The 26,130-nt window shown below is 39.2% G+C and overlaps 1 protein-coding gene across 7 annotated transcripts in view; it reads left to right on the top strand.

Annotated features, from left to right (window-relative positions):
* pdxdc1 (pyridoxal-dependent decarboxylase domain containing 1) overlaps window positions 1-26,130 on the top strand; it is an 88,882-nt gene that overhangs the window by 37,545 nt on the left and 25,207 nt on the right. For 6 of the 7 annotated variants that reach the window (XM_059979358.1, XM_059979359.1, XM_059979355.1 and 3 more), the window contains 8 exons: window positions 146-219; window positions 3,685-3,753; window positions 8,980-9,060; window positions 17,691-17,840; window positions 20,690-20,879; window positions 23,259-23,327; window positions 23,562-23,640; window positions 25,084-25,168. In XM_059979358.1, coding sequence (XP_059835341.1) covers window positions 146-219; window positions 3,685-3,753; window positions 8,980-9,060; window positions 17,691-17,840; window positions 20,690-20,879; window positions 23,259-23,327; window positions 23,562-23,640; window positions 25,084-25,168 — 797 coding nt within the window. Of the gene's footprint in view, window positions 1-145; window positions 220-3,684; window positions 3,754-8,979; window positions 9,061-17,690; window positions 17,841-20,689; window positions 20,880-23,258; window positions 23,328-23,561; window positions 23,641-25,083; window positions 25,169-26,130 lie in introns of those variants that run through there. The other variant, XM_059979354.1, reaches the window with a different exon arrangement.

Genomic DNA, 26,130 nt, shown 5'->3' with positions numbered 1-26,130 from the left:
AAGTAAGCTGATCAGGAAATTAATGCAACTAGCAGTTATTTTTCATGCCTTCTCTATAGGAGTGCAACACACCTACAAGATATATTTTAGGACCTTTATCTTGCATATTTAATAAAATGCAAATATTTACACATTTTCTTGACAGATGGTGGACCCTACATTAGCTGAGATGGGCAAAAATCTCAATGAGGCCATGAAAATGCTGGAGGAAACTCAAAGGTTAGTTTGGAACTTTTATGACATACTGTAAATAATTTGTTTTACTTGAAAGGTTTGGGCCAGCTTTAAGGTTTTCTTAAACGTAGGAAGTAAAAGTTAACTTAAAAGTTAAAATGATTTTTTCTGTGCTTCTAAGGATGCTGCACAACCACATGGCACATTTAAATATGTTGGGACAAATTTGCAAGTTAATTCCAGCTCATCTGAATTTACCTGCTGTGGTTGTGGAAGGTTCAATAATAGATGCCAGTAATTAAAACCAGATTAGATTTGTACTATCAGACTACTTGTACAGATTAGATTTGTACTATCAGCAAAGTGATGCATGTTATTGACAATGTCATCAAGCAGCACTTACTTAACAATGAACAATTCTCCAAAGCCTAGTTTGGGTTTTACCAGCACCATGGCTTGAAATCTTGCCATTGCCCTGATCTGTAGATGAAGCATCTGAACTCCAGAAGTGAGGTGATGGTGACAACCCTTGATATCATGGCAGAACTTAATTGAGCTTGGTGACATGGTATTTTGTTAAAACTGAAGTCAATGGAAGTCAAAAGGGAGGGAAGAAAAATCACTGGATGTAGTTGTTGAAGGTTAGTCATTTCATTTCCAATAGTAGTGTTTCTTCTGAGTAGTGCTTTTGGCCAAGCTACCTTAAACTGCTTCATCAAAGAAGTTCAGAGGCAGAAATGTTCATTGATAATAGTGCCACATTCACTTCCACTCACAGCTCCTCAGCAGTGAAGCAGTGCATGCACACATGCAACAAGACAACATTCAGGTGTGGCAATTAACAATTGGGTCACATGACTGCCAGTGAACATCCTGAACAAAAAGGAGGCTAACCACTTTTCTTTTGATGGTATTACCATCACTTAGTCCCCCGCCATCAGCATCCTTAGTGGATCCATTGAGCTAACGTTCATTTGGGCCCTCTATAAATGTGGCTGCAAGACCACTTCAGAGACTGAGTATCCTGCAGCAGGTGACTTATACTCTGACACTCCAAGGAATCCATAAAGCATAAATTGGGAATGTGGTAGATTGTTGTCCATTCCAGGAAGTGTACAGCACCAACAATTCAAAAGATGTTTGACAGTATCCACAATAAAGCAGCTTGCCAGCTTGACTGGCACTCAACAACCACCCTAACAGTTACTACTTCCTCCACCATCAACATACAGTAGGTGCAGTGTTTACAGTACATTTTGTAAATGGTAATACTGCAACACTACCTCACAAATGTACAGTTTCTACTACCATTAGGAAGGACAGGGCAGTGGGTACACCACTACCTGCCGCACACCATTCTGACAGTAATCATCGTTGTGTTTAATCACCTGCAAGGCGGTGGGAATAAAGCAACAGGGAGCTTGGACAAGATGGGAGAATGCGGTGGAGAGGAAAGTGACCCGGGCTGAGCTTTGGAAAGCCGAGCCACACCTCATCCAATTTCTCAACCAGGCAGTGTACAATGTGCTTCCAAGTCCATCAAACCTACACACGTGGGGCAAAGCAGAGTCATCTGCATGCCCAATGTGTTCCAAGTGAGGAACCCTGGAGCACATTCTCAGCAGCTGCACAAAGGCACTTGGTGAGGGACGGTACCGATGGAGGCATGATCAGGTCCTGAAGACCATCGGCGCAGAAGTGGAGTGGGCGAAGTGGTCCTGACCCTCCAAGCAGACCATTGCCTTTGTAGGAGCTGGGGAGTAGCCAATACCTGCCAAAAGAACATCGGCAGGTATCCTGACCTCTGCAAGAGACTGGCAGCTGTTGGTGGACCTCAAAAGGCAGCTGAGGTTCCCCAACCATATCGCAGCCACCACCCTGCGGCCAGACGTTGTCCTTGTGTCTGAGTCTATGAAGCAGGTGGTGATGCTGGAGCTGACAGTCCCATGGGAAGATCACTTGGAAGAGGCCTTTGAAAGGAAGCTATCTAAGTATGCAGGACTGGTCAGCAACTGCCAGCAGGCTGGATAGAGAGTGAGGTGTCTCCCAGTGGAAGTTGGTTGTAGGGGATTCGCAGCCTGTTCCTTAGCCAGAGCATACAGCAATTTGGGCATCGAGGGAGAGAGGAAGAGGAGAGCCATCTGCAGTACCACCGATGTGGCAGAGAGGGCCTCGAGGTGGCTGTGACTCGAGAGGGGGGAGCCATGGAGTCATGTGTAGCTAGCCATCTGGACACAAGCCGGGGTCTGATCAGCCCCGGCTGGGTCACCTGGAGGAGGGTGTATGATGTAGAAAGACCTGAAACACCCGATGATTCCAGGAACATCACTGATGATATGTCCAGAAGCATCAGTAGATGTATGCACACAGAAATCTAAAATATGCTAACCAAATAACACTGTGGGAGTACCTTCATCTGGAAGATTGTAGCTATTCAAACTGGCAGCTCACTACCAGAACTTCAAGAATAATTAGGACAATGAGTGCTGATCTTGCCAGTGGCATCCTGATCCCAAAATGAAATTAATAAACCTGCTACAGCATGAAAGGTAATGAGATATCCAATAATGCATTGTAATTCCTTAAATATATTTCTGATGATTGTGCCCCTAACATTAAAAATAAATCAATTGAAAATAAAGTAACTAAAATATAAACTACCACTTTAATAAAATAGCTAATTGTGTTCAAATATTTTACCAATAAGTAAACAAAGCCACAATGATTTACATTTTGACAAAAGGAGCTTGCTATTTCCTTTTTCTTGTGGTTCCTCAGTCTCCATTGAAATTAATGGTGTTGCAGATCCTGTGAAAGGTCAAATATGTGGCAAATCCAAATGATTGAGGTCATGGGGAATCCAGCAGTAGAACACCTTGACATCCAACTATGTACACATAAGTAACTTTGATTTTAAGACATTTAAACAGGTAAACATTTGTAGTTCTATTCAGAGCCCGTGTTATTTACTTGTAAAATATAATTTTTCTTCTGACAAACTTGATTATCTCTTCGATATTTAGTACTCGTCCTGTATTTATTTGTCCCACTTACCACATTTGGACAAATTACTTCAATAATGTTGTCAATTTTGTCTAAACTCCATTTCCTTTTATCAATGTTTATTCTCCCAATAGCTTATTGTTTAAACCATTATATTCAGCACTGAGGCAACTGTACTACTGGATTAAGTAGCCATGGGGAAAAATGGAAGCATCAAATTTATTTCTTTGATCAATGGTTCAATCAAGACTGCGAAAAATATTTTGGATTCATTGTTATACATTTTATAAGGGCTATTTCTTCAAAAATTACTAGAATATATAAAGTAAGATTGACATGCTAGTTCATTTGATTTTATTTAGTTGGCTATTAACTTGTGTTTCAGTAAATTACCTATTTATTTGTGTGGATGTTCAATTTAATATTATACCAAAAAAATAAGGGAGCCATTGCATGTCTGCAAGATTTTCAAATTAAGATCCTCTTCATCTTTACTGATCACATTAGGGAGGTGGATGAAGAAAGCGAGAAAAAACGATTTTCTAGAAAAGATATTCCTGGTCCTTTGCAGGGAAGGTGAGTAATATTATTTGTAAATGGCTTAAATTATTTTCTTTTGCTATTTCACATTGAGGTTTTCGTACATTAGCATGTTCATGGAAACATGACTTGATTAAAAGTTCTTTTAAAAGATTTTGTTGTAGCTTAGATGCTACAATTTTCCCAAAAAGCAATTTGGTTTATACCACATTTATTGAATTCCTTGCGATAAAATTTACAGAGCTATTTATATTTTACTACACCTGATTGGCAATTTAATTCATACTACTTAGTAAAGCATCCCAATGCATGTAGGGAATAAGAATAATGCGATAGAAATAAAAGGAGGGTTAGTATTGGTAAAAGATTTAAGTCTGAGGAGATCTTAAAAAAAGGAAAGATCACAGTCAGTGTAGATTTGACAGAACTACACTGTGGGGGAAGTAAATGGCTGAAGTAAATTAAAAGGCTAGAATTAGAAGAAAGACAAGATTAGAAGGCTGTTGTGAGGGTAGCAAACATTTGTTGATAAGACTAGAATTTTGCAGTTGATTCGCAGATAGTGTTAGGCCCAATGAAATTGGCAGCCATAGGGCTGATAGAGAAGTAGGCTTGTGTGTGTACAAAAATCTGTGGAATAAAGTGCTGTTGGTAAGTATAGCATTCAGATCCAATTCTGAAGTGAGGTTGATGTGGAAAATTGTGTGATAGTTGAATTATTCACAATTGCATCTCCACTTGGTGTGACTGAAGACTTTCAGAGGACAGAATCTCACAACGCAGTCAACCACACCTGTTGAAGAAAATTCTCATTTGCTCAAGACTTGTTTTCAGCTAGCCAGTTAGATGGAACCATGATTACTGAGGGTATTGGCAAAAGGTTAGAAGTGGAATGGCTATAGTGCATCTAGAATTGGTTACATATTACCTGTAACAAGGGAAATGAAAAGCAAATTGAAACATGGGCAAGAATTACTTACATATCAATCACACATGTGGATAATTTTGGTATTGCGGTTATTACTTGCCCTTTGGACCATCTGTCAGTGACAAACAATCATTATGGACGAAGCACTGCCATGTTTAGTTATCAGTACAAGATCGTACAATTGAGATAAAACTGCAGGGAGTTGCTGTGAAGTAAATGTTTACATTAGGCACTGTAGAGTAATCAGTGAAAGTTAAACAGTTTGCTCCTGAGCATATGCCGTCTGTCCAGGAACTCCAGTTTCATGTTTCACTTAACACGTGACTGGCAGATGAGTGGAATATAGACATCTACTGTTTAGAAGTCCTTAGTAGTTCTTTGAGTCTTCATCACCAGATCTAATTTGATCAGCCAGGCTAAGTTTAATCAACGCACAAAAAGTGTTGGAGGAACTTAGAGTGCCAGACTAGCATCTATGGAAAAGAGTAAGTAATCAACATTTCAGGCTGAGACCCTTCATTGGGCTAAGTTTAATAGTAGGAATGGACTCAGTGGGCTAAGGACCTATTTCCATGCTGCCTGATGGTATGACTCTGACTCTAGTCTATAACATCAAAAAATAATGTAGATGCCAGTATACTTACTAGCATTGACATTAAGACCAAAATAACAATCTCACCTGGTCCCTCAATACCAATTTTTAGATCAAGAAACCACAGTAGCATCTCCACTTCCTGAGGAGATTGAGGTGAGTGAGCCCTCCTCCACCTCCCCAAACATTCTAACCAATTTTTACTGGAGCACCATTGAGAGTGTCCTAACCAGCTACATCGCGTCACTGTGTAGTACAGGAATTGCAAGGCATCAGACCTCAAGTCCCTATAAAGGATTGCGAGGACTACTGAGAGAATCATTGGGTTCCCATCTTCTGGCTATTAGAGTTACTTATCAGGAGTGCCATGTACCCAGGGCCCTTGCATTGATTTGAATTGAATCGACTTTATTACTTACATCCTTCATATACAAGAGGAGTAAAAATTTTTACGTCTCCATCTAAATGTGCAATTTGAAGTAATTTATAATAAATAGTATGTTACAACTGGACAGTCAATATGACATAGAAATACAGTTGTGTGAGCATGAATTAATCATTCTGATGGCCTGGTAGAAGAAGCTGCACAGAGCCTATTGGTCCTGGCTTTTATGCTGTGCTACCGTTTCCTGGATGGTAACAGCTGGAACAGTTTGTGGTTGGGGTGACTCGGGTCTGCAATGATTTTACATACCTGTCTTTGTAAATGTCCTGAATAGTAGGTAGTTCACATCTATAGATGCACTGAGCTGTCCACACCACATTCTGCAGAGTCCTGCAATTGAGGAAAGTACAGTTCCCATACCAGGTAGTGATGCAGCCAGTCAGGATGCTCTCAGTTGTGCCCCTGCAGAAAATCCTTAGGATTTGGGGGCCCATACCAAACTTTTTCAGCTGTCCCTTCCATCTATTCAGCAATCTCTTTGACTCCCCATAATCAAGGGGTGGGGGGAACTGCAGCATCAGGACAAGAACTGCATCTTCTCCTAGTCCTTAAGGTGACTGAACTCTCTGCCACCACCCAGATCTCTACTCACATGAAGCATATTTTTACTTTTTAACTTGTGCTTTAAATGCACCTTATTTATTAATTGTGATAATATTACTTTGTGTTCTGTTTGAGTTACATGTACTGTGTTGAACACCCTAGTTCAGAAGAGTGTTTTGTTTGGTGCTATACACATGTGCCGTTGAATGACTGGACATAACTTGAACTTATCAACCCCTCCTTGTATGTGATAGCTCCTATATAAGCTTTGACTGTAAACTAGAATGCATCACTGGCACCAGCCTACCCACCATCAAGGGCATGTATACAGAAAGGTGTCGGAAAAGGGCTTACTAGCCCTTTACTACATCATGAAGGATCCCACCCATCCTGCTCATGTAATGTTTCCCCCACACCATCAATAAGGAGGCTATGTGAAATTCACACTAGGAACACCAGACTCAAAAACCGTTACTTTTCCCAAGCAGTAAGGCTGATCAACACCTCCACCCACTAACCCACCCCTCCATGCCCCCAACCTCCACTCTTTATTATTTCCTGTCAGTCACCTTATGTACGTACACTCCTGTGCCTAGCATCAATGTATTTAAACTAGTTTATGAATTTATTGTCTTTTTATTATTGTGTTCTTAATCTTGTTTTTGTTTTGTGCTGCATTGGATCCAGAGTAACAATTTTTTTGTTCTCCATTACACGTATCCTGGAAATGACATTAAACAATTTTGAATCTTGAACACATTCCCGAGTCCAAATTTTGTCAATACCAGCTCCAGTCACACACAAACTAACATTTGCCATCATAAGATATAAAATGTAATCCAGCTCATGGCAGACAAGGATCACCAGACCCACAGGAATGGGTGGACTCTGGAGGAACTTGCCATATTGACCAACACTTCCTGTAATACACAGCATAAATTGCAAGCATGCAAATCTTACAATAGTATATCAACCAATAACAAGGTTTTAGTGTATTTCCCCACAGTATGTTTCTCAGATTAAACTGTCAGATGAATTTTATGGGACTTACATTTTAAGCATTTGAATTTTACTTAGGAAATATGATTTGCTTGAATTATGTCACTTGAGCAAACATTTACAGGAATATTATTTTTCAATTGGTTTTAATCACTGAACTTGAAAACTAAAAAAGTTTTCACATGGCAAATACACTCAGTGGCCAATTTATTAGTTACACTATTATACCTGCTTGTTAATGCAAATATCCAATCAACTTTTGTAGCACCAACTCAATGCAGAAAAGCATGCAGACTCAGTCAAGAGGTTCAGTTGTTCAGAGCAAACATCAGAATGGGGAAGAAATGGGATCAAAGTGACTTAGTGGAATGATAGTTGGTGGCTGACCTGACTATCACAAGCTGTTGATCTCCTGTAATTTTTATGCACAAGTCTCTAGAGTTTTCAGAAAATGGTGCAAAAAAAACCAAAAAAAAATCCAGTGAGCAGCAGTTCTGTGGGTGAAAATGCCTTGTTAATGAGAGAGGTTGGAGGAGAATGACCAGGCTGGTTCAAGCTGACAGGATGGCAACAGTAACTCAAATAACCCAGTGTGGTAAGTGACACAAGTAACCACACATTACAACAGTGGTGTGCAGACGTGCATCTGTGAATGCACAAACGTTGAATCTTGACATGATGTTGATGGGACACAGCAACAGAAGACCACACAGGGTTCCACTCCTGAAACAAATAAAGTGGGCACTAAATGTATATGGACTTCTAAGTTAGGATGTTGAAATAATTAATTTTTTTAATGATCTGTATATTAAGCAACCAACGTTTAAGTCTCAGTTCTCCAATAATCTTTCAGTCTCTGCACTGCTAGATTAATACCCAGAGATACAGTAATATATTTCACTATGAAAATTTATTTTATGGAAATACTTTAAAGCTAGTAGTATTAATGCAGGGAATTTGATAGTGAGCTAGTTTGCTGAGAATTTTTGTTTTGTTAAACTAGTACTAGAATTTACAGTGGAAACCCATTCTCATTAATTTTGAAAAAATCTGTTAGTTTTTTAAAAATAACACGGTGAATGCGTTTCCATGGATTCACTAAGAAGTGCAACTGCAAAATGTGTAGATACAATACAAACAGTCGTCAGATTACATCAGAGCTCTGTTCCTGAGAACTGTTCATAATCTAAACTGTTCGTAAGTCAGAAATGACCAATGACTTGTGTGTGGGAGGTGATCACAGAAACAGATGTGTTGGGACAGTGAGCAGGCACAGGAAGAATAGTTGCCATCTGGTCTTACTGATTGAGTGAGCAAGTGGGTTTGCTTGGTACTCCCAGCCCTGTTGTAGTTTGGGAGGGAGTGGGAATGGGGTTGAAAGTGGAGAAAGAAAGCATGTGGAAGTGCCTGTTTCCATCTGGCAGAAGGTGCCTGTAGCTCCGCAGCATCCTGCAAATCAATCTCACTTGTCTCCCAAATGTATTCCTATATACAGGGTGTCCATTAATTGAAGATTTGTTACGCAGGGAGGAACTCTTTTCTTTAACTTTTAAAGGTGAACTACATTTTAAAATGTAACATTTTAGATGATAGCGAATTGGAAACGAAATCTTAAATACTGCATAGAATAAAACACATCCTCCAAAAATGGCATTTCCAATGAGAAAACAAACAGTCTGCCTTCCCATTTCAATCAACAAATTGATTTTAATTAAATAATATTTGTTTTATTTTGAACACTTTTTTTATTCACAGTGGACAGGACATGTCAACTATTCTTCAACTAGTACAGAACCTTATGCATGGAGAGGATGAGGAGGAATCACAGTCAATTCGGTAAGCTATTATAGTTTCCAAGGGGCAAAGTAAACCAATGTTTTAATGTGTCTGAGTTGTGCAGATAAAACTTGATATTGTTTTCTGCTTGGAAATGGAGAGCAGTTTGATTCGTTCAGCACGTTATTTGTAACTATTGCTATTCAGTGGCAGAGTGTATGAAACAATCATTTTCAGCAAAAGATATCAACTTTTTCCTTATCCGTGAGGGATTGGTTCTGGGATCCCCTGCAGATACCAAAAAACACGGATGCTCAAGTCCCTTGTATAAAATAGCATAGTATTTGCATATAACCTATGCACATACTCCCGTGCACGTCAAATCATCTCCAGATTACTGATAATACCTAATACAATGTAAATACTATGTAAATAGTTGTTATACTGTACTATTTAGGGAATATTGACAAGAAAAAAGTGTACATGTTCCTTTCGCTCACAACAGGAGTGAATGAACGAGACTCAAGGCAAACAATGATCAAACAACAAGTTAAACTTTTAATCATCTCTAGATTACAGAACTTATAACACCTAATACAATGAGAATGCTATGTAAGTAGTTGTTACACTGTCTTGTTTAGGGAATATTGACAAAAAAACTGTACATGTTCCTCTCACTCATAACACAGACTTGTAATACCTGTACAGTAGTTGTTACACTGTCTTGTTTAGGGAATAAGGACACTTTGAGGAGGCTCAATAATACTAAAGTCAGGAACTGTGGAGGTTGAGGACTGAGGATCTGCAAGCATTGAACATCGAGACTTCAGAATTGCAGATGCTTTAGTAAGAAACATTGTTATAGGAAGCTGTCTCCTCTTTTTCTTTGCATCATCAAACAAACCTTGCAGTGGTTGTAGGCATATTGTTATCCCTTGGGTGACACGGAGGCTTCGTTCCATCGAAGGATGGAACAAGTGCTGGAAGAGCACTTCTGGGTTTTCTCGATTTGTGGTTGGTTGAATTCGCACATGCGGAACTCGCAGATATGGAGGGCCAACTGTATAGGCAGGCATCTATAGAAATCCCAGAACTTATTTAGTTAACTACATAGTGTCACAGAGAGTAGATCTAAAGAAATTGGAGCTTCATCTGTGTTTGACATAAAGTGCCTTTTCTGAGTTAAATATCTTTTGAAGAAAATAAATTGGGATGAATGAATGTTGTGATTTTATTTGACCAGTTTATCTAGGCCCCTAGTTTGTGGGAACAACTACCAGGCCAATAGGTAGCAACTTAAATTTTAATTGATCATAGAATCATACAGCATGGCAACACATCATTTACCCCAACTTGTGGCAGTGTAGTGGAGCTGCTGTCTCACAGGTCCAGTCGTCTGGGTTCAAATTTGATTTCCAGTGCTGCCTATGTGGAGTTTGCATATTCCTCTTGTGACCCATATTGGTTGCTTCAGGGGTGGGAGGCAGGCTCCATTTTCCTCCTATATCCCTCAGACATGGAAGTTGTAAATTCACCACTGTAAGTTGCTCCTAGTGTGTGGGAAGAATAAAATGAGGTTAATATCAGAATTATTATAATGGATGCTTGATGTTTGCCCTGATGAGAGGCTAGGGAAGAATTAGTGGAGGCCCTTGTTGTTTCCTTTGTTGTTAACCACTGGCAATGTTCCTGAAGATTTAGAGGGTGGCTAATCTTGTTCCATTGTTTAATAAGAGAAGCAGGGAACTAGAGGCCTGTAAGGCTAAATTCATTTTGAGGGAAGTTACTGGAGAGAAATTCTGTAGGACAAGATCAGTAAAGACCTGATTGGAAATAGCATGATTTTTCACATTGATGTTTGTCAGTCTTTGTCTGTTTGTGTAAAGTTTTTCATAAAATTGTGTAGTATTTTTTTTCTTGTAAATGCAATACCTGTAAAAAAGAATTTCAAGATGGTAGGAGGTTATGTCTGGCAAATCTTTCTGAGTTCTTTAAAGAGGCAACTAAGGAAATGAATGTTGTTTTAATGGACTTTAGTAAGGCCTTTGAGGAGGTCCTGCATGGCAGGCTGACTTGGAAGATTATCGTATGGTATTCAGGAGGAGCTAGTGAGGGGGATTCAGAATTTGGTTGATGATAGAAAGCAGAGGGTGATGGTTGAAGGTCGATTTTTTGACTGGAGGCCTGTAACTAGTGGGATTCCCAAAGGGTGGGTGTTGGGCCTTATGTTATTCATTATTTCTTTAAAAGGTTTGGGTTTGACTGCACATAGTATTACTAGAAAGTTTGCTAATGATACTAAGTTAGGGGGACAATGAATTTCAAAGAGCTGTTTATCAGTTAGAGAAATATGCTGAAGGATTGCAAAAGGATTCGAAGCAAGAAGGCTGCAAGTGGAACGGCTAAGGATTTCTGGAGCGAAGGCATTTTACTACTCAGGGTAAAGAGAGGCAAGACTGCGCAGGTGCGTGATATCAGCCAGTAGAGCAGGAAAAGTTTAAAGAGAAGGCCACCATATCCAGTGGGCAGTGGAGCGAGAGGGTAGCTGAGTGATAGGGCTTTAGCTCAAATGGGCTTAGGCGGTAACAGGGCAAGGTAGGTTTACAAACAAAATGCTGGTGGAATGCAGCAGGCCAGGCAGCATCTATAGGAAGAAACATTCCACCAGCATTTTGTGTGTGTTGCTTGAATTTCCAGCATCTGCAAATTTCCTCGTGTTTGCAAGGTAGGTTTACCTGTGTTAATTGCAGAAAGGAAGTATGTGTATGAGGTTGGTGTTCTGTGCTCGGTGCCAGATGTAGGAAGCCCTGGAGTCTTCCAGCCTCCCGGACGGCCATATCTGCACCCGGTGTGATGAGCTGCAGCTCTTAAGGGACTGTGTTAGGGAACTGGAGTTGCAGCTCAATGACCTTTGTCTGGCCAGGGAGAGCAAGGAGATGATAGAAAGGAGTTATAGGCAGGTTGTCGCACCGGGGCCACAAGAGACAGACAAGTGGGTAACAGTCTGTAGAGGGAAGAGCAAGAAGCAGGTGCTAGAGAGTACCCCTTTGGCTGTCCCCTGAACAATAAGTATTCCTGTTTGAGTATTGTTTTGGGTGGGGGGAGAAGACAGCCTACCTGGGGGGAGCAACAGTGGCCATGCCTCTGACACAGAGACCGGACCTGTGGCTCAGAAGGGTAGGGAAAGGAAGAGAAAGTCAGCAGTGATGGGGGACTCTGTAGTTAGGGGGTCAGACAGACGATTCTGTGGATGCAGGAAAGAAACTCGGATGGTAGTTTGCCTCTCAGGTGCCAGGATCCGTGATGTTTCCGTTCACGTCCACAGTATCCTGCAGTGGGAGGGAGAAGAGCCAGAGGTTGTGGTACATATTGGTACCAATGACATGGGTAGGAAAAGGGAAAAGGTCCTGAAAACAGACTACAGGGGGTTAAGAAGTTGAGAAGCAGGACAGCAAAGGTAGTAATCTCGGGGTTACTGTCTGTGCCATGTGATAGTGAGTATAGAAGTAAATGAGGTGGAGGATAAATACGTGGCTGAGGGATTGGAGCAGGGGCAGGGATTCAGATTTCTGGATCATTGGGACTTCTTTTGGGGCAGGTGTGACCTGTACAAAATGGACAGGTTGCATTTGAATCCCAGGGGGAACAATATCCTGGTGGTAAGGTTTGCTAAGGCTACTGGGGAGAGTTTAAACTAGAATTGTTGGGGGGTGGAAACGGAACTGAAGAGACTGGGGAAGAGGAGGTTGGCTCACAAATGGAGAAAGCTTGGAGTCAGTGTGTGAGGGAGGATAGGCAGGTGATAGAGAAAGGACATGCTCAGACCAACAGTTTGAGATGTGTCTATTTTAATGCTAGGAGCATTGTGAGCAAAGTGGATGAGCTTAGAGTGTGGTTCAGTACTTGGAGCGATGATGTGGTGGCCATTACAGAGACTTGGATGGCTCAGGGTCAGGAATAGTTACTTCAAGTACCTAGTTTTAGCTGTTTCAGAAAGGACAGGGAGGGAGGCAAAAGAGGTGGGGGCGATGCACTGTTGTTTAGAGATAGTGTTACAGCTGCAGAAAAGGTGGACATCATGGAGGGATTGTCTATGGAGTCTTTGTGGGTGGAGGTTAGGAACAAGAAGGGGTCAATAACTCTACTGGGTGTCTTTTATAGGCCACCTAATAGTAACAGGGATATTGTGGAACAGATAGAGAAACAGATCCTGGAAAGGAGTAATAATAACAGAGTTGTCGTGGTGGGAGATTTTAATTTCCCAAATATCAATTGGCATCTCCCTAGAGCAAGGGGTTTAGATGGGGTGGAGTTTGGTGTATTCAGGAAGGTTTCTTGACGCAATATATAGATAACCCTACAAGAGGAGAGACTGTACTTGAATTGATATTGGGAAATGAACCTGGTCAGGTGTCAGATCTCCCAGTGGGAGAGCATTTTGGAGATGGTGCTCATAATTCTATTTCCTTTACAATAGCATTGGAGAGAAATAGGAACAGACAAGTTAGAAAAGCGTTTAATTGGACTAAGGGGATTTATGAGGCTATCAGGCAGGAACTTGGAAGCTTAAATTGGAAACAGATGTTCTCAGGGAAAGGTACGGAAGAAATGTGGCAAATGTTCAGGGGATACTTGTGTGGAGTTCTGCATAGGTGTGTTCCAATAAGATGGAAATGATGGTAGGGTACAGGAACTGTGGTGGACAAAGCCTGTAATAAATCCAGTCAAGAAGAAAAAAAAAGCTTACGAAAGGTTCAGAGAGCTAGGTAATGTTAGAAATCTAGAAGGTTATAAGGCTAACAGGAAGGAGCTTAAGAAGGAAATTAGGAGAGCCAGAAGGGGCCATGAGAAGGCCTTGACAGGCAGGATTAAATAAACCCCAAGGCATTCTACAAGTATGTGAAGAGCAGGAGGATAAGACATTAAAGAATAGGTCCTATCAAGTGTGACAGTGGATGTATATATTAAGAAAGAAGATGTGCTGGAGCTTTTGGAAATCATCAAGTTGGATAAGTTGATGGGACTGGATGAGATGTACTCCAGGCTACTGTGGGAGGCAAGGGAGGAGATCGCTGAGCCTCTGGCGATGATCTTTGCATCATCAATGGGGACTGGAGGGTTGCAGATGTTGTACCCTTATACAAGAAAGGGAGTAGAGGTAGCCCAGGAAATTACAGACCAGTGAGTCTTACCTCAGTAAGTTGATGGAGAAGATCCTGAGAGGCAGGATTTATGAACATTTGGAGAGTATAATATGATTAGGAATAGTCAGCATGGCTTTGTAAAGGGCAGGTTGTGCCTTATGAGCCTGATTGAATTTTTTGAGGATGTGACTAAACACACTGATGAAGGAAGAGCAGTAGATGTAGTGTATATGGATTTCAGCAAGGCATTCGATGGGGTACCCCATGCAAGGCTTATTGAGAAAGTAAGGATGTATGGGATCCAAGGGGATATTGCTTTGTGGATCCAGAAATGGCTTGCCCACAGAAGGCAAAGAGTGGTTGTAGACGTGTCATATTCTGCATGGAGGTCAGTGACCAGTGGTGTGCCTCAGGGATCCGTTCTGGGACCCTTACTTTTCATGATTTTTATAAATGACCTGGATGAGTAAATGGAGGGATGGGTTAGTAAATTTACTGATGACACAAAGGTTGGGGGTGTTGTGGATAGTGTGGAGGGCTGTCAGAGGTTACAGTGGGACATTATTGGATGCAAAACTGGGCTGAGAAGTGGCAGATGGAGTTCAACCCAGATAAGTGTGAAGTGGTTTATTTTGGTAGGTCAAATATGATGGCAGAATATAATAATGGTAAGACTCTTGGCAGTGTGGAGGATCAGAGGGATCTTGGGGTCCGAGTCCATAAGATGTTCAAAGCAGTTGCGCTGATTGGCTCTGTGGTTAAGAAAGCATGCAGTGTATTGGCATTCATCAATTGTGGAACTGAATTTAAGAGCCGAGAGGTAATGTTGCAGCTATGTAGGACCCTGGTCAGACCCTCACTTGGAGTACTGTGCTCAGTTCTGGTCACCTCACTGCAGGAAGGATGTGGAAACCATAGACAGGGTGCAGAGTAGATTTACAAGGATGTTGCCTGGATTGGGGAGCATGCCTTATGAAAACAGGTTGAGTGAACTCAGCCTTTTCTCTTTGGAGCGACGGAGGATGAGAGGTGACCTGATAGAGGTGTATAAGATGATAAGAGGCATTGATCATGTAAATAGTCAGAGGCTTTTTCCCTGGGCTGAAATGGCTACCACAAGAGGGCACAGGATTATGATGCTTGGGAGTAGGTATAGAGGAGATGTCAGGGGTGAGTTTTTTACGCAGAGAGTGGTGAGTGCGTGGAATGGGCTGCCGGTAATGGTGTTGGAGGCGGATATGATACGGTCTTTTAAGAGACTTTTGGATAGGTACATGGAACTTAGAAAAATAGAGGGCTATTGTTAACCCTAGTATTTTCTGAAGTAGGGACATGTTCAGCACAACTTTGTGGGCTGAAGGGCCAGTATTGTGCTGTAGGTTGAATGCTGGATGCTGTGGAAGAGAGGAACCAAGGAGTACAATTGCACAATTTGCTGAAAGTGGCCATGGAAGTACACCAGTAAGTGATTTGGGTATGTGGCATGCTGGCCTTCATTCAGGTCATTGCTTTTAGGAGTATGGGCATTATGTTGTAACCATACAAGTTGTTGGTGAAACCTCCCTTGGACAGCTTTGCTCACCCGGTTTTAGAAAAGACAGTGTCAAACTGGAGAAGGTGCAGAAACAATTTGCAAGGATGCTTCCATGACTAAAGGGCCTAAGTTATGGCGAGAGGCTGGCTACACTGGATATTTGAAAGGTTGGAGAATGAGGGGTGATCTCACAGAATTTTATGAAATTAATGAATATGGGTAAGGTGGATGGTTCTCAGAGTGTCTCGGGGTTGGGAAGTTCAAAACTAAAGAGCATAGATATAAAAAAGGAGAGAATGAAAAAGATCTGAGAGATAACTTTACACAAAAGCTAGTAAGTACTTACTATGAGCTGCCAGATGAAGTGATTGAGATGGGTACAATTGCAAAATTTAAGAGATATTTGGAGGGCCAGATGTGGCAGCTGGGACTAGCAACGAGGATACTCTTGTCAGAATGGTCCTGTTGGTAGGCCTCTTTCCGTGCTGTATTACTTTGACATTATGACCTTGAGCTAAGGAGACAGTTTCTATTCCATATGAGTGTATGATGTGATTTGTGAGGATTATGTAGTAAGTTAGGAACTACAAAAAATTTGAAGGTATCGACAGTCACTTGAATGTTAGAACGAAAATGAAGATTTGGAGGATGTAGTCGTTGAAAGCATTGTATGAAGGCAGTCCATTTTCCACACTAGGTGTCTGTACTGATTTTTGTTTGCAGTCAATGAGGAAAAACACTGCAGCATACACTGGTTGAATTCCTTTGGTAAATATTGGGAACTAATACAGCTTTATAGTACTGTATTAATAGTGTTCTAATTTGTTCTGTATTTCATTTAAATATGTAATTGTTTTACTCAGTTGATTAGATAATGCGTCTTTTATACCTTTTTAAACTATTTCCATGAAACTTTGGCTAATTGGGGCAGCTGCTTAAGTGTACTGGCCCTGATGTGTCCTAGTTAATTAGAATCCATTGTTTAGGATGGTGGTGACACCACTTGAACGGGGACACCATGGAGGTTCTAGTGCAGGCAAAAATGAAGTAGGCATGAAAATTTTTTGAAGCGTGGTTTTCTTCTGATAACTCCGTAAACATTTCCAAATAGGTGCCATCTACAATCTCCTAAGAGCCAAAGAAATGCAAGCCAGTCGAATTCAAGGGTCAACTGAAGGTGTAGCCAATCGGGACCAAGGCAAGCAAATGAGGGCTTGTATTCCAGAGTGTAACACCAACAACTGCACACTGAGGATGTCAGTAGACATTGGCGGATTTTTAATTATACTGAGAAATGTGGGATTAGAAAATAAATTATAGCATTGAGAGCGATTTAAGAACCTGAATGGCCTCCTATTTCACGTAGTTCTTGGATTCAAGTTGTTTGCACGCACTTGGATGCTAGAAATGCATTTGTGGAAGGGTTAGCCAGGGCACAAAAGAAGATACAGTCTCGCAGGATATTACACCATTAAAATGTAAATGAAGATATGAGGTAGTACAATTAAACAACTATTTCAGTCAAGTTTGTATTTCCTTAAATTCTGTCCAGTGTTTGAGAACATCTTAAGAAAATTTCTGAAAAATATCAAGAGGGCTCTGCTGAGCCAAAGAAAACTTCTTTACAAGTCCAATAAGAAGTATATTTCCAAAACCGGTATATAGAGGATCTGTCTTCAATTGAGATGTGATTAATTTCTAGTGAACAGTGCAATGAGTGAAATGCATAAAAATTCACAAATTGCTGATCAGTGGAGTAACTTAACACTGGGCCACAAGCACTTGATGTTACCTGTAAGGCATCTTCAATGGGGAAGATTAAAGGAAAGGAAAATGTCCAATCAAAAACCCTCTATGACATTCCCATGACCATTACATTTGATATTTTTATGTTGGAGACATACTTAAAATAATGTGTTGGTAGTCTAGATGTTACTAATCAATTATTTGAGTGTTGTTTTAACATATTTTGAATGGAAGAGACTTTTATTAAACTACAGATCTCTATTTAGCAGATTACAGAATGTTGGTGAGCAAGGTCACATTTCCTTATTGGGACATAGTCTGGCAGCCTATATTTCTGTGCTAGACAAAGAAAGATTGCGAAAATTAACCACAAGGATTTTGTCAGATGCTACACTCTGGCTCTGCAGACTTTTCAGGTAACTGTTCTTAGCAATGCAAAACTCAAGCGATTATGTACTGTACTTATTTAAGATAACTAAATAGCAATGTGGTATAGCATGTTATATTTTAACATTTTCCCAAAAGGTGATAGCTGTCATTTTTAAAAATTACTTGCAGTTAATTATACTGTAAATTTTAAAAATATCATTTTACCATCGTGAAATCAGCATAATTGCATGTATTCTACTGGAACAACATTGTTCAGACTCTATAATTTTCTTTATATAATTCTCTATAATTTTGTCTATATACTTCTCTATATAATTTTTCTCTATATAATTCTATACGATTTTCTTTTGCTCTAAAAGATTTTATTTAAAGTATTAAGCTAGATTTATAAAATCAACTTAAAGCAAATTGTATGTTAAATTAATTGAAATCAAAATATTCCAAAGCAGTTAATTTTATACCTACATGCCTTATTTGGAAAGATTACAAAAACAATTCTCAGATTGGTAAATTATTTCATAAAATGGTGTACTTTCTTCCATTGATTTATTTGATGTACATTAAAACTAAGAATTAATTTATTTGAGTACAGTGCAAAACAAATGTATTATCACTGTTACGTACCCCGTAACTAGGTGTCTAACCAGCAGAGAAAGAAGAATTCATTGGAGTCTGGTGGTACTATACTAAAGGTGTTTATTAATAAAAATAAGCAAAACCTTATCAATAATGCAAATATACATATAACACAAGGTAGCAGTAATAAACCTAAAAGTGTAGGAATAATAATAATAATAAGCAATAATAAACACGCTCTATCGACGTCTAAATGAATTGTCATAGAAAAGTATAAAGTTCAGTTCAGTTCATGAGTGCTGATGTAGTTATGGTTGTTGTGTTGTAATCGTTGGAGAGAGAGAGCGAGCGAGAGGTAACAGCTACAGCAGCCAAACCTTCCTTTGCTTTCTTAATCCGTCGTGTTGTGGTGGTCATTCAGCTATGACCCCTCTGGTCTTCAGCTAGACCATTCTTCTGTGGTGGACTCATCACTCTGGCATGAGTGGACACACACACAAGTCCCCACTGGCCCTGCTGAAACACTGTGAGCTTTACTGACCGATCTCCTGGTTCGGTCTTCGAAGCCCCCACCTTTCTTGTGGGTTCCAACACTCAATCAGTGTCCACTGGCATGTCTGGAGGGTATCTCTCCAGACCTGTCTTTTATCCCTACTCACGGGGACTCAGCTATCCATCACTCCTGAATGATTGTGTCCATCAAATAAGGCCACTCCTTCAGGCCACTGAGGAATGTTTATGAGCAAACGATTGTCCTTGCAGCGAAACAGTAAATAATTCAAAAAGGAGTCACAATACGGTTAATCAGCAATTTCCCCCTCTCTCATCTGTCGCCGATGTTCTTGCTTGTTTTTCCATTTCTTTCTCATGGTCAGCATAACAACAGTAATAGTTCATGTTTCTCCATCAGGTCTATTCATCACTTGTAACATCACTTTGATAATTTAAAGAAAAAATTCTCAATTTGATTTAGTTGTAAACCTAACCCTCGTGGAATACATGCATTAACCATTAGGTATTACACAGTTCTGTTGTATTTTAATGTTGTATTAAGATGTGCTGATATAAATCTGGTCTTCCGTACAAAATAGTACAAGATATCATTTGCCAGAATAAACGGATTCATTTTGTTTTATGAGCTCTTCCTATATTTTAAAAAAAAGGTAAATAATGTTTCTGGTTTTTCTGGTAGGATGACTGTTAAGAGTATGTATCACATCTGGTGGCCATCTTCTTTCCAGTTTTGACTGTAGTCTGTTACAGAGTCAGCCTGGAAACATCAAAAGCAGATGATCTCATTCACACTTTCACAATGATAAATCATTTAGTGATACTGTACAGGACCCAAACACTTATTATATTACAGCCTTGTAATAGATCCCACTTGTCATTTCATGCTAACTAATGGTACAGAAGCCAAGGGTGATCATAGTGTATGAAGGAAGAAAATTTCAAGAGCGCAGATGAATTAGACTAGCATTCATTAATATGGCCTACATCACTATATTAAGGTAGTATTGTCTGTCATTATATTTATAATACTTAGATTTTGTGGTATTTTATAGTTAATTAGTAAAGCCTCTTTTCCATTTAAAAGTGAGAAAAAGAGTTGGTTAAAGCATAAATTACATTGAAGAGTGAGTGCAAAGCCAAATTGGAAATCATATCCTTGTGAAAAGGTTAACTGGGAAGTTAAATTTGTAGATGGAGGGACCAAAAAGCAACAGCAGAGAAGATTGAAAAATCTGTAATGGAAATTTTATATAGTAATGTAAGTAAGGTATTCAGGATTGTTAGAGAAGGTGGTGAGGGTATAAGGACAGTGGAGGGGGAAGTGGAAAATAATAGATCAAGGATAGTACTACAATTATTTCAAACTAAGGGCTGTTAAGATCTGGAAGGTAAACCAAAAATAGTATTTAATCAAAACAAGATATGATTGGACCATTTTTTTTAAAAAAAGTAACTGATCATGTACTCATGACAAATTTGGGAAGTTGCAAGGGAAGAGATGGTATTTACAATTTAACTGTGCAGATCTTAAAAAGAATCTAGATAGGTATGGTGTGCCACGTGCTTTTCTTCTGTTCAATAAAACTGTAATTTTATTTCGAATTCTTTTGAAGTCTCATTCAAGGCTGTAGCTTGAGGTGGTTTCCAGATTTGCCATCTGTATTCTCAATTTTATGAGAAGGGATAGTTTAAACTTGCTCATTGGGTGTGAATTCATCCCAGGTTTTATAGCTGAGCATTATATTTAAAATGTATGATAATGAATTTAGACATTTAATTTGTTCAGGTATGAAAATGGATCTGCCTATTATCATGAAGATGATCGAGAAGGTGTGTTGAAAGTCTGCAAACTTGCCATTCACTCAAACTATGAGGACTATGCAACAGAAGGTTTTAATGTCTTGCAGAAGAAATTACCTGTACTGTATATCAGTGCTGCAAGTAGAACGGGTTTGGGCCAGTATATCTGCAATCAGGTAAAATACGTTACTACATTGCATGCTAGATGGCAATTTAAATGGAATTAATTAATTTTGATTTGTTATGTATTGAGAGGATTAGACAGGAATAGATAGTCAGATCTGAGGGATGCCATCCAGTGTATTCTTTCTGTTCAGCTTTTGGAAATATACTTGCATTTATGTTTCTGAAAATTTTCTGTTATTTTCAGTAAACTAAGAGCAGAAGAGAACAAAATAATTGTGACAATACTGAACAAAGGTAGCAAAGATACAAAGGTATTTGTAGGAAAACCATGCTTTCCAAGAACTGAGCTGATGAAAATAGACAATTAACAGCCCGATTCATTGATAAGTCTGCACAGGTAGTAGAGCAAAAACTAAAATTTACATTTTAATTATTGCATATAAAGTAAAGGCTGGTGCATAGACATGTGATCAAATGAAAAATAAAAATATTACAAGCAAGCTTAAACTTTTTATTCCAGAAATCATATTTTAAAATTTTGCTTTTTGAAATATCATGGTTATGAAATTGGAATTCCGTACTTGTGTGAAAAAAATACAAAAGTTATAAGTTAACTGAGCAATAATTCAAGTAAGTGGGCAAGGATACCAAATGTCCATGATTATCTTCACTGGGTCAAACAGCTCTGATTTTTGCATTTGTGTCTGGAACACTATGCCCAGTGCAAGTGTAAGATCGGTAATAACTACTTGGAGTGTTTTACTGGAAAATTGCAAGAACAGAATTGCTTTCATTCTTACACACTATTAATAACTCATTGGTTCTTCATTGGCAGTAGATGTGGTCTACTTGGATTTTCAGAAGGCCTTTGACAAGGTGCCACACATGAGGCTGCTTAGCAAGTTAAGAGCCCATGGAATTATAGGGAAGCTACTAGCATGGGTGGAGCATTGGCTGATCAGCAGAAAACAGAGAGGTGGGAATAAAGGGATCCTATTCTGGCTGGCTGCCAGCTACCAGTGAAGTTCCACAGGGGTCAGTGTTGGGACCTCTGCTTTTTACGATGTATGTCAATGATGTGAACTATGGGATTAATGGATTTGTGGCTAAATTTGCTTTTGATACAAAGCTAGGTGGAGGAGCAGGTAGTGTTGTGGAAACAGAGAGCCTGCAGAGAGACTTAGATGGTTTAGGGGAATGGGCAAATAAGTGGCAAATGAAGTTCGATGTTGGAAAATGTACGGTCATGCATTTTGGTGGAAGAAATAAACGAGCAGATTATTATTTAGATGGGGAGAGATTTCAAAATGCAGAGATGCAAAGGGACTTGTGAGCCCTTGTGCACGATACCCTAAAGGATAATCTCCAGGTTGGCTTGTTGGTGAAGAAGGCAAATGCAATGTTGGCATTTATTTCTAGAGGTATAGAATATAGGAGCAGGGATGTGATGTTGAGGCTCTGTAAGGCACTTGTGAGACCTATTCTCATTACCCTCCTATTTTTTCAAAATTCAGCCAGGTCTACCTTGCCCTGCCACTTGACAAAGGAAAGAAAACTGGCTTATCTGGTTTTTCTTCATAGCTAAAATACTCCCATTAGTGCAAATTCCTGGTAAATCTCCTCTGCATTGACTCCAGTGCAGTGACATCCATAAATTAATTCAAAAGTTGATCATAAAAAGCAATAAAAAATAAATATGGTTGAAACTTGTAATTAAAAGCACTACTGCCAAGAGAAAATTTTTTTAGAAAGTACTTTGCATTTTTTTAGAAAATACCTTGCATTTTAAGATTAAGGGGAAAATATTTTAAGGTTAGTGGGTAATTGAGCAATACAGCTTCATGAGCATAAGCTTCTTAAAACTGTATCATTTTACAATTTTTTTTGTTCGTTGAGCATTCATCAATGGAACTAAGTTAGGAAACTTATTGCACAGCTCTTAATTAATCAAAACTCACACTTTATTGTGTCTTCACAAACAAAAACGTAACTATGTTAATCCCAGGACAACAACTTAATACATGAATTCTACTGTTCCTTCTGTATCAATACTCTCTCAGACCACTCTTCCAATTTAAAACCCTGTTTAGTTTTCCCCCTTAATCTCCAATCTATGCTGTGCACAATGATAAGCAAATCCTTCAGATCAATCTAATTATTGCCACCTGGTTAATTCCTGAAAACCATAACACTCCTACAAATTTTACATATTTAACTAAATACAGAAACTTGGGCTTTTTTAACTGTAATGCTGCAAGCTCTCAATAAATCTTGAGCTTCTAAGTTTGACAGCACTTATGAAACAGCAATAGCTAACATGAACTGGCCTGAGATTATTCCTTCTAAATTGCTAATATTTAGTTATGAGAAGATGGGGAACTGCAGTAGTCTTAAAATTAAATTGTATGCTTTTTCTCTTTGTATTTCAGCTTGGTCTCCCTATTTCTTGCATGTGTACTGTTCCTTGTAACACTATGTTTGGATCTCAGCATCAAATGGTAAGTTTGTAATAAATGGGAAGTGGAGAATGAAAGGGAATTTGTACTTTTACTGTTCACCTGTTTTGGGTAATTCCATTACAATACCACCGAGCCCAAGCAGATTATGTACTTGTACTGACTGCAGCAGAATTGCAAATTCCAAACCCTTTTCCCTAGCATTATTATGTATGATATGGTTATGGAAACTCAATTTGTACTATCTTAGTAACTTATCATTCATTGTTTTGACAGGATGTAGCCTTACTGGAAAGGCTCATTAAAGATGATATTGATTGTGGAAAGTTTCCTCTTTTACTTGCTGCCAATGCAGGTATGCTATAAGAACACACTTTGCTTAAAAAAAAGATTGTCATCTTAATTACCGGTGCTTCCAGAAGTTATCCGTGCAGCATTCGTGGATTAAGGGGGAATGATGTCTTCTTTATTCATATGTCTAAATCATGAGTGCACAGATGCTTTTGGTCTAAAATTAATCCCTGCAGCACCCATCTTTTTCTGCAACCTTATCTTAAGATATCCAAGATAAAGAAAATCTGATGTTCCAGGCCAACAGATATTAGTCCTTTAAAAATGCTATGCTACCATTACGTTCAAAGTCTGGAGTTTTCTATAAATCTATTTCTGAAGAAATGAAATCAACTCAGTCCCCACTAAAATTCGCACTACCTCCATCCCATTTCCCCTTACATAAATTGCTTCTCAAATGATCTATTGAAATGTGGTTAGCTTAAACAAGTATTAAGTGACATTTAGCTTTACTATTCCACTGCCATCTTTTCTATACTGCCACTGTTTCTATACTGTCTCAGTCACATTTGGGTGGGGGGAAGGTATAATTTCAATATCCTTGTCTTCACAAACCACATAGCTTGCCCTTGTTCCAGTGTTTGCAATTCTGGCAACCTGCTTGAGCCTATAACATCTCCATTTTTTCACCCACTCTACAACCCACTCCACCATATTTTCACCTATTATTATTCTTGCTTTGAGTTGCTTGCTGCTGAAATATTTGTGCATGCCTTTTGTCATCTCCAGGTGTACATTCCATACCTTTACACCTGAGTTAGCACATCCAAAGCTATTTCCTATGTTATTTATGCTTCAAAATTTGCTCATTCATGTATCTTTCTGTTGCTTGTTTACTTTGGCTCCGGCTTTCCCAAAACCACTTGTTGTAAATTTACATCCTTGATTTGAAATCACCTCATAGTTAGTTTTATCTGATCCTTTAATTTTGTTTAACAAACCCCTTGGAAGCAGTTTTTCCTTAAATTGGTCATCTTACGCTGTGCTAGAAAAGAAACTAGACCATGTTTCTTTTCATGCCCTCTCTTTAAGAGCTCCTTTGCAGGCCATCTCCATGACATAGTATTTGGTTAAGGCCTGTAGTGCATTGGCCACAGTATACCTCTGCAATTTCTCTTCCATCCTCAAGGATGCTGAATTATTGATCGACTGGCACATGATGTTGGACATCATGTGAGTGTGTTAGTTGATGCTTATTCACTGCTGGAATCCTGTAGGCAGCATATGCAACACTGATATGATTATCGGCTCTAGGATCAAGAAGTTAAAAACAGAGAGCCTTTATTTCAATTTATTCCCACTAACACAGAAGCCTATTAAACAGAAAGGTTTTGTACTTATTTTAAAGTTAGAACCTCCACTGTTATCCGCTGCAGGCACAGCTATTGGAGATCTATTTGAACTGTTATTTTTAATAAAATGCAGTTTTTTTTTAACTTTATCTTAGGCACACCAGGTGCAGGACATACAGATAAACTCCTGCGATTGAAGGAGCTCTGCAGTCAGTACAAGATGTGGCTGCATGTAGAAGGGTAAGAATAAGTACTTCTGGAAAGTCCCTGCTGAATTTAATGTGACTCCTTAACTAAATAATGTTCTTGTTCCATGAAAACACATACTATATTGTTACTACATACAGGTGGGAAATTACTTAAATGATTAGAGGTTTACTCTCCTTAAGCAAGTTGATGTGGCACAATGGTATCAAATGGGAAGAATATATTAATCTGCACTAGAGGCAGATAGAATAATAGTATTCTATTAAGTGCCATTTGTAACTAATATGATTGTAGAATAAAATAAGGCACAGGAGGAAGCCATAAAGTTTTTTGGAAGTCACCACATCATTCTGATCGCCTTTGTCACCCTCTGGTATGTGATTTTTTAAAAAATCAAATCTGGCTGGTTAAATAGCATTTTTAACTTTTCACAAGTTTGTATGGTAATTTTCTCTGCCCAAAAGTTAGTCTCATTACTTCTCTGACCCTGTTTATATAATATTTCTGCAAGTACTGATCCAACACTCTTTTGAAGGCCACAATTGAATCCACCTCCAGTCACGCTGTCTGGCATTGCATTCCAGAATATTACCACTTTTAATCATACACTTTTTTTGCCACCCACTATAAATCTGCATGCTTTAGCTTCTGATCCTTTCACCAATAGGAACTGTTTTTCTCTTTCTACCTTCTCTAGGCCCCTTTATTTCCCTTCTCCCCCCCCCCCCATATCTCTAACAAATATTTTCTCAACATTTCCAGTCTAGCAAGTATAACAACATCTTTCACCATAATCTAGCCTTTTCATTATCCTCCTTACTATACCTACAGGCTCAAGCATTCTTTGAAAGTTTTGTAATACTCAAATGGACTCGCAGCACTAACCCAAGGAACATTACCACAAACGTGTCCCTTTGGCTTTGCTTTCTGTGTTTGAAAAAATTCTTTACCTATCATGTTAATCTCCCTTTTATTAAATTTGTTTGTTTTGTTGG

The sequence above is a fragment of the Hypanus sabinus genome, chromosome 9 (genome assembly GCF_030144855.1).
Source record: "Hypanus sabinus isolate sHypSab1 chromosome 9, sHypSab1.hap1, whole genome shotgun sequence".
Taxonomy (NCBI): Eukaryota; Metazoa; Chordata; class Chondrichthyes; order Myliobatiformes; family Dasyatidae; genus Hypanus; species Hypanus sabinus.
The sequence above is the reverse complement of the archived record's forward strand: the minus strand, read 5'-3'. Positions and strand labels throughout refer to the sequence as shown.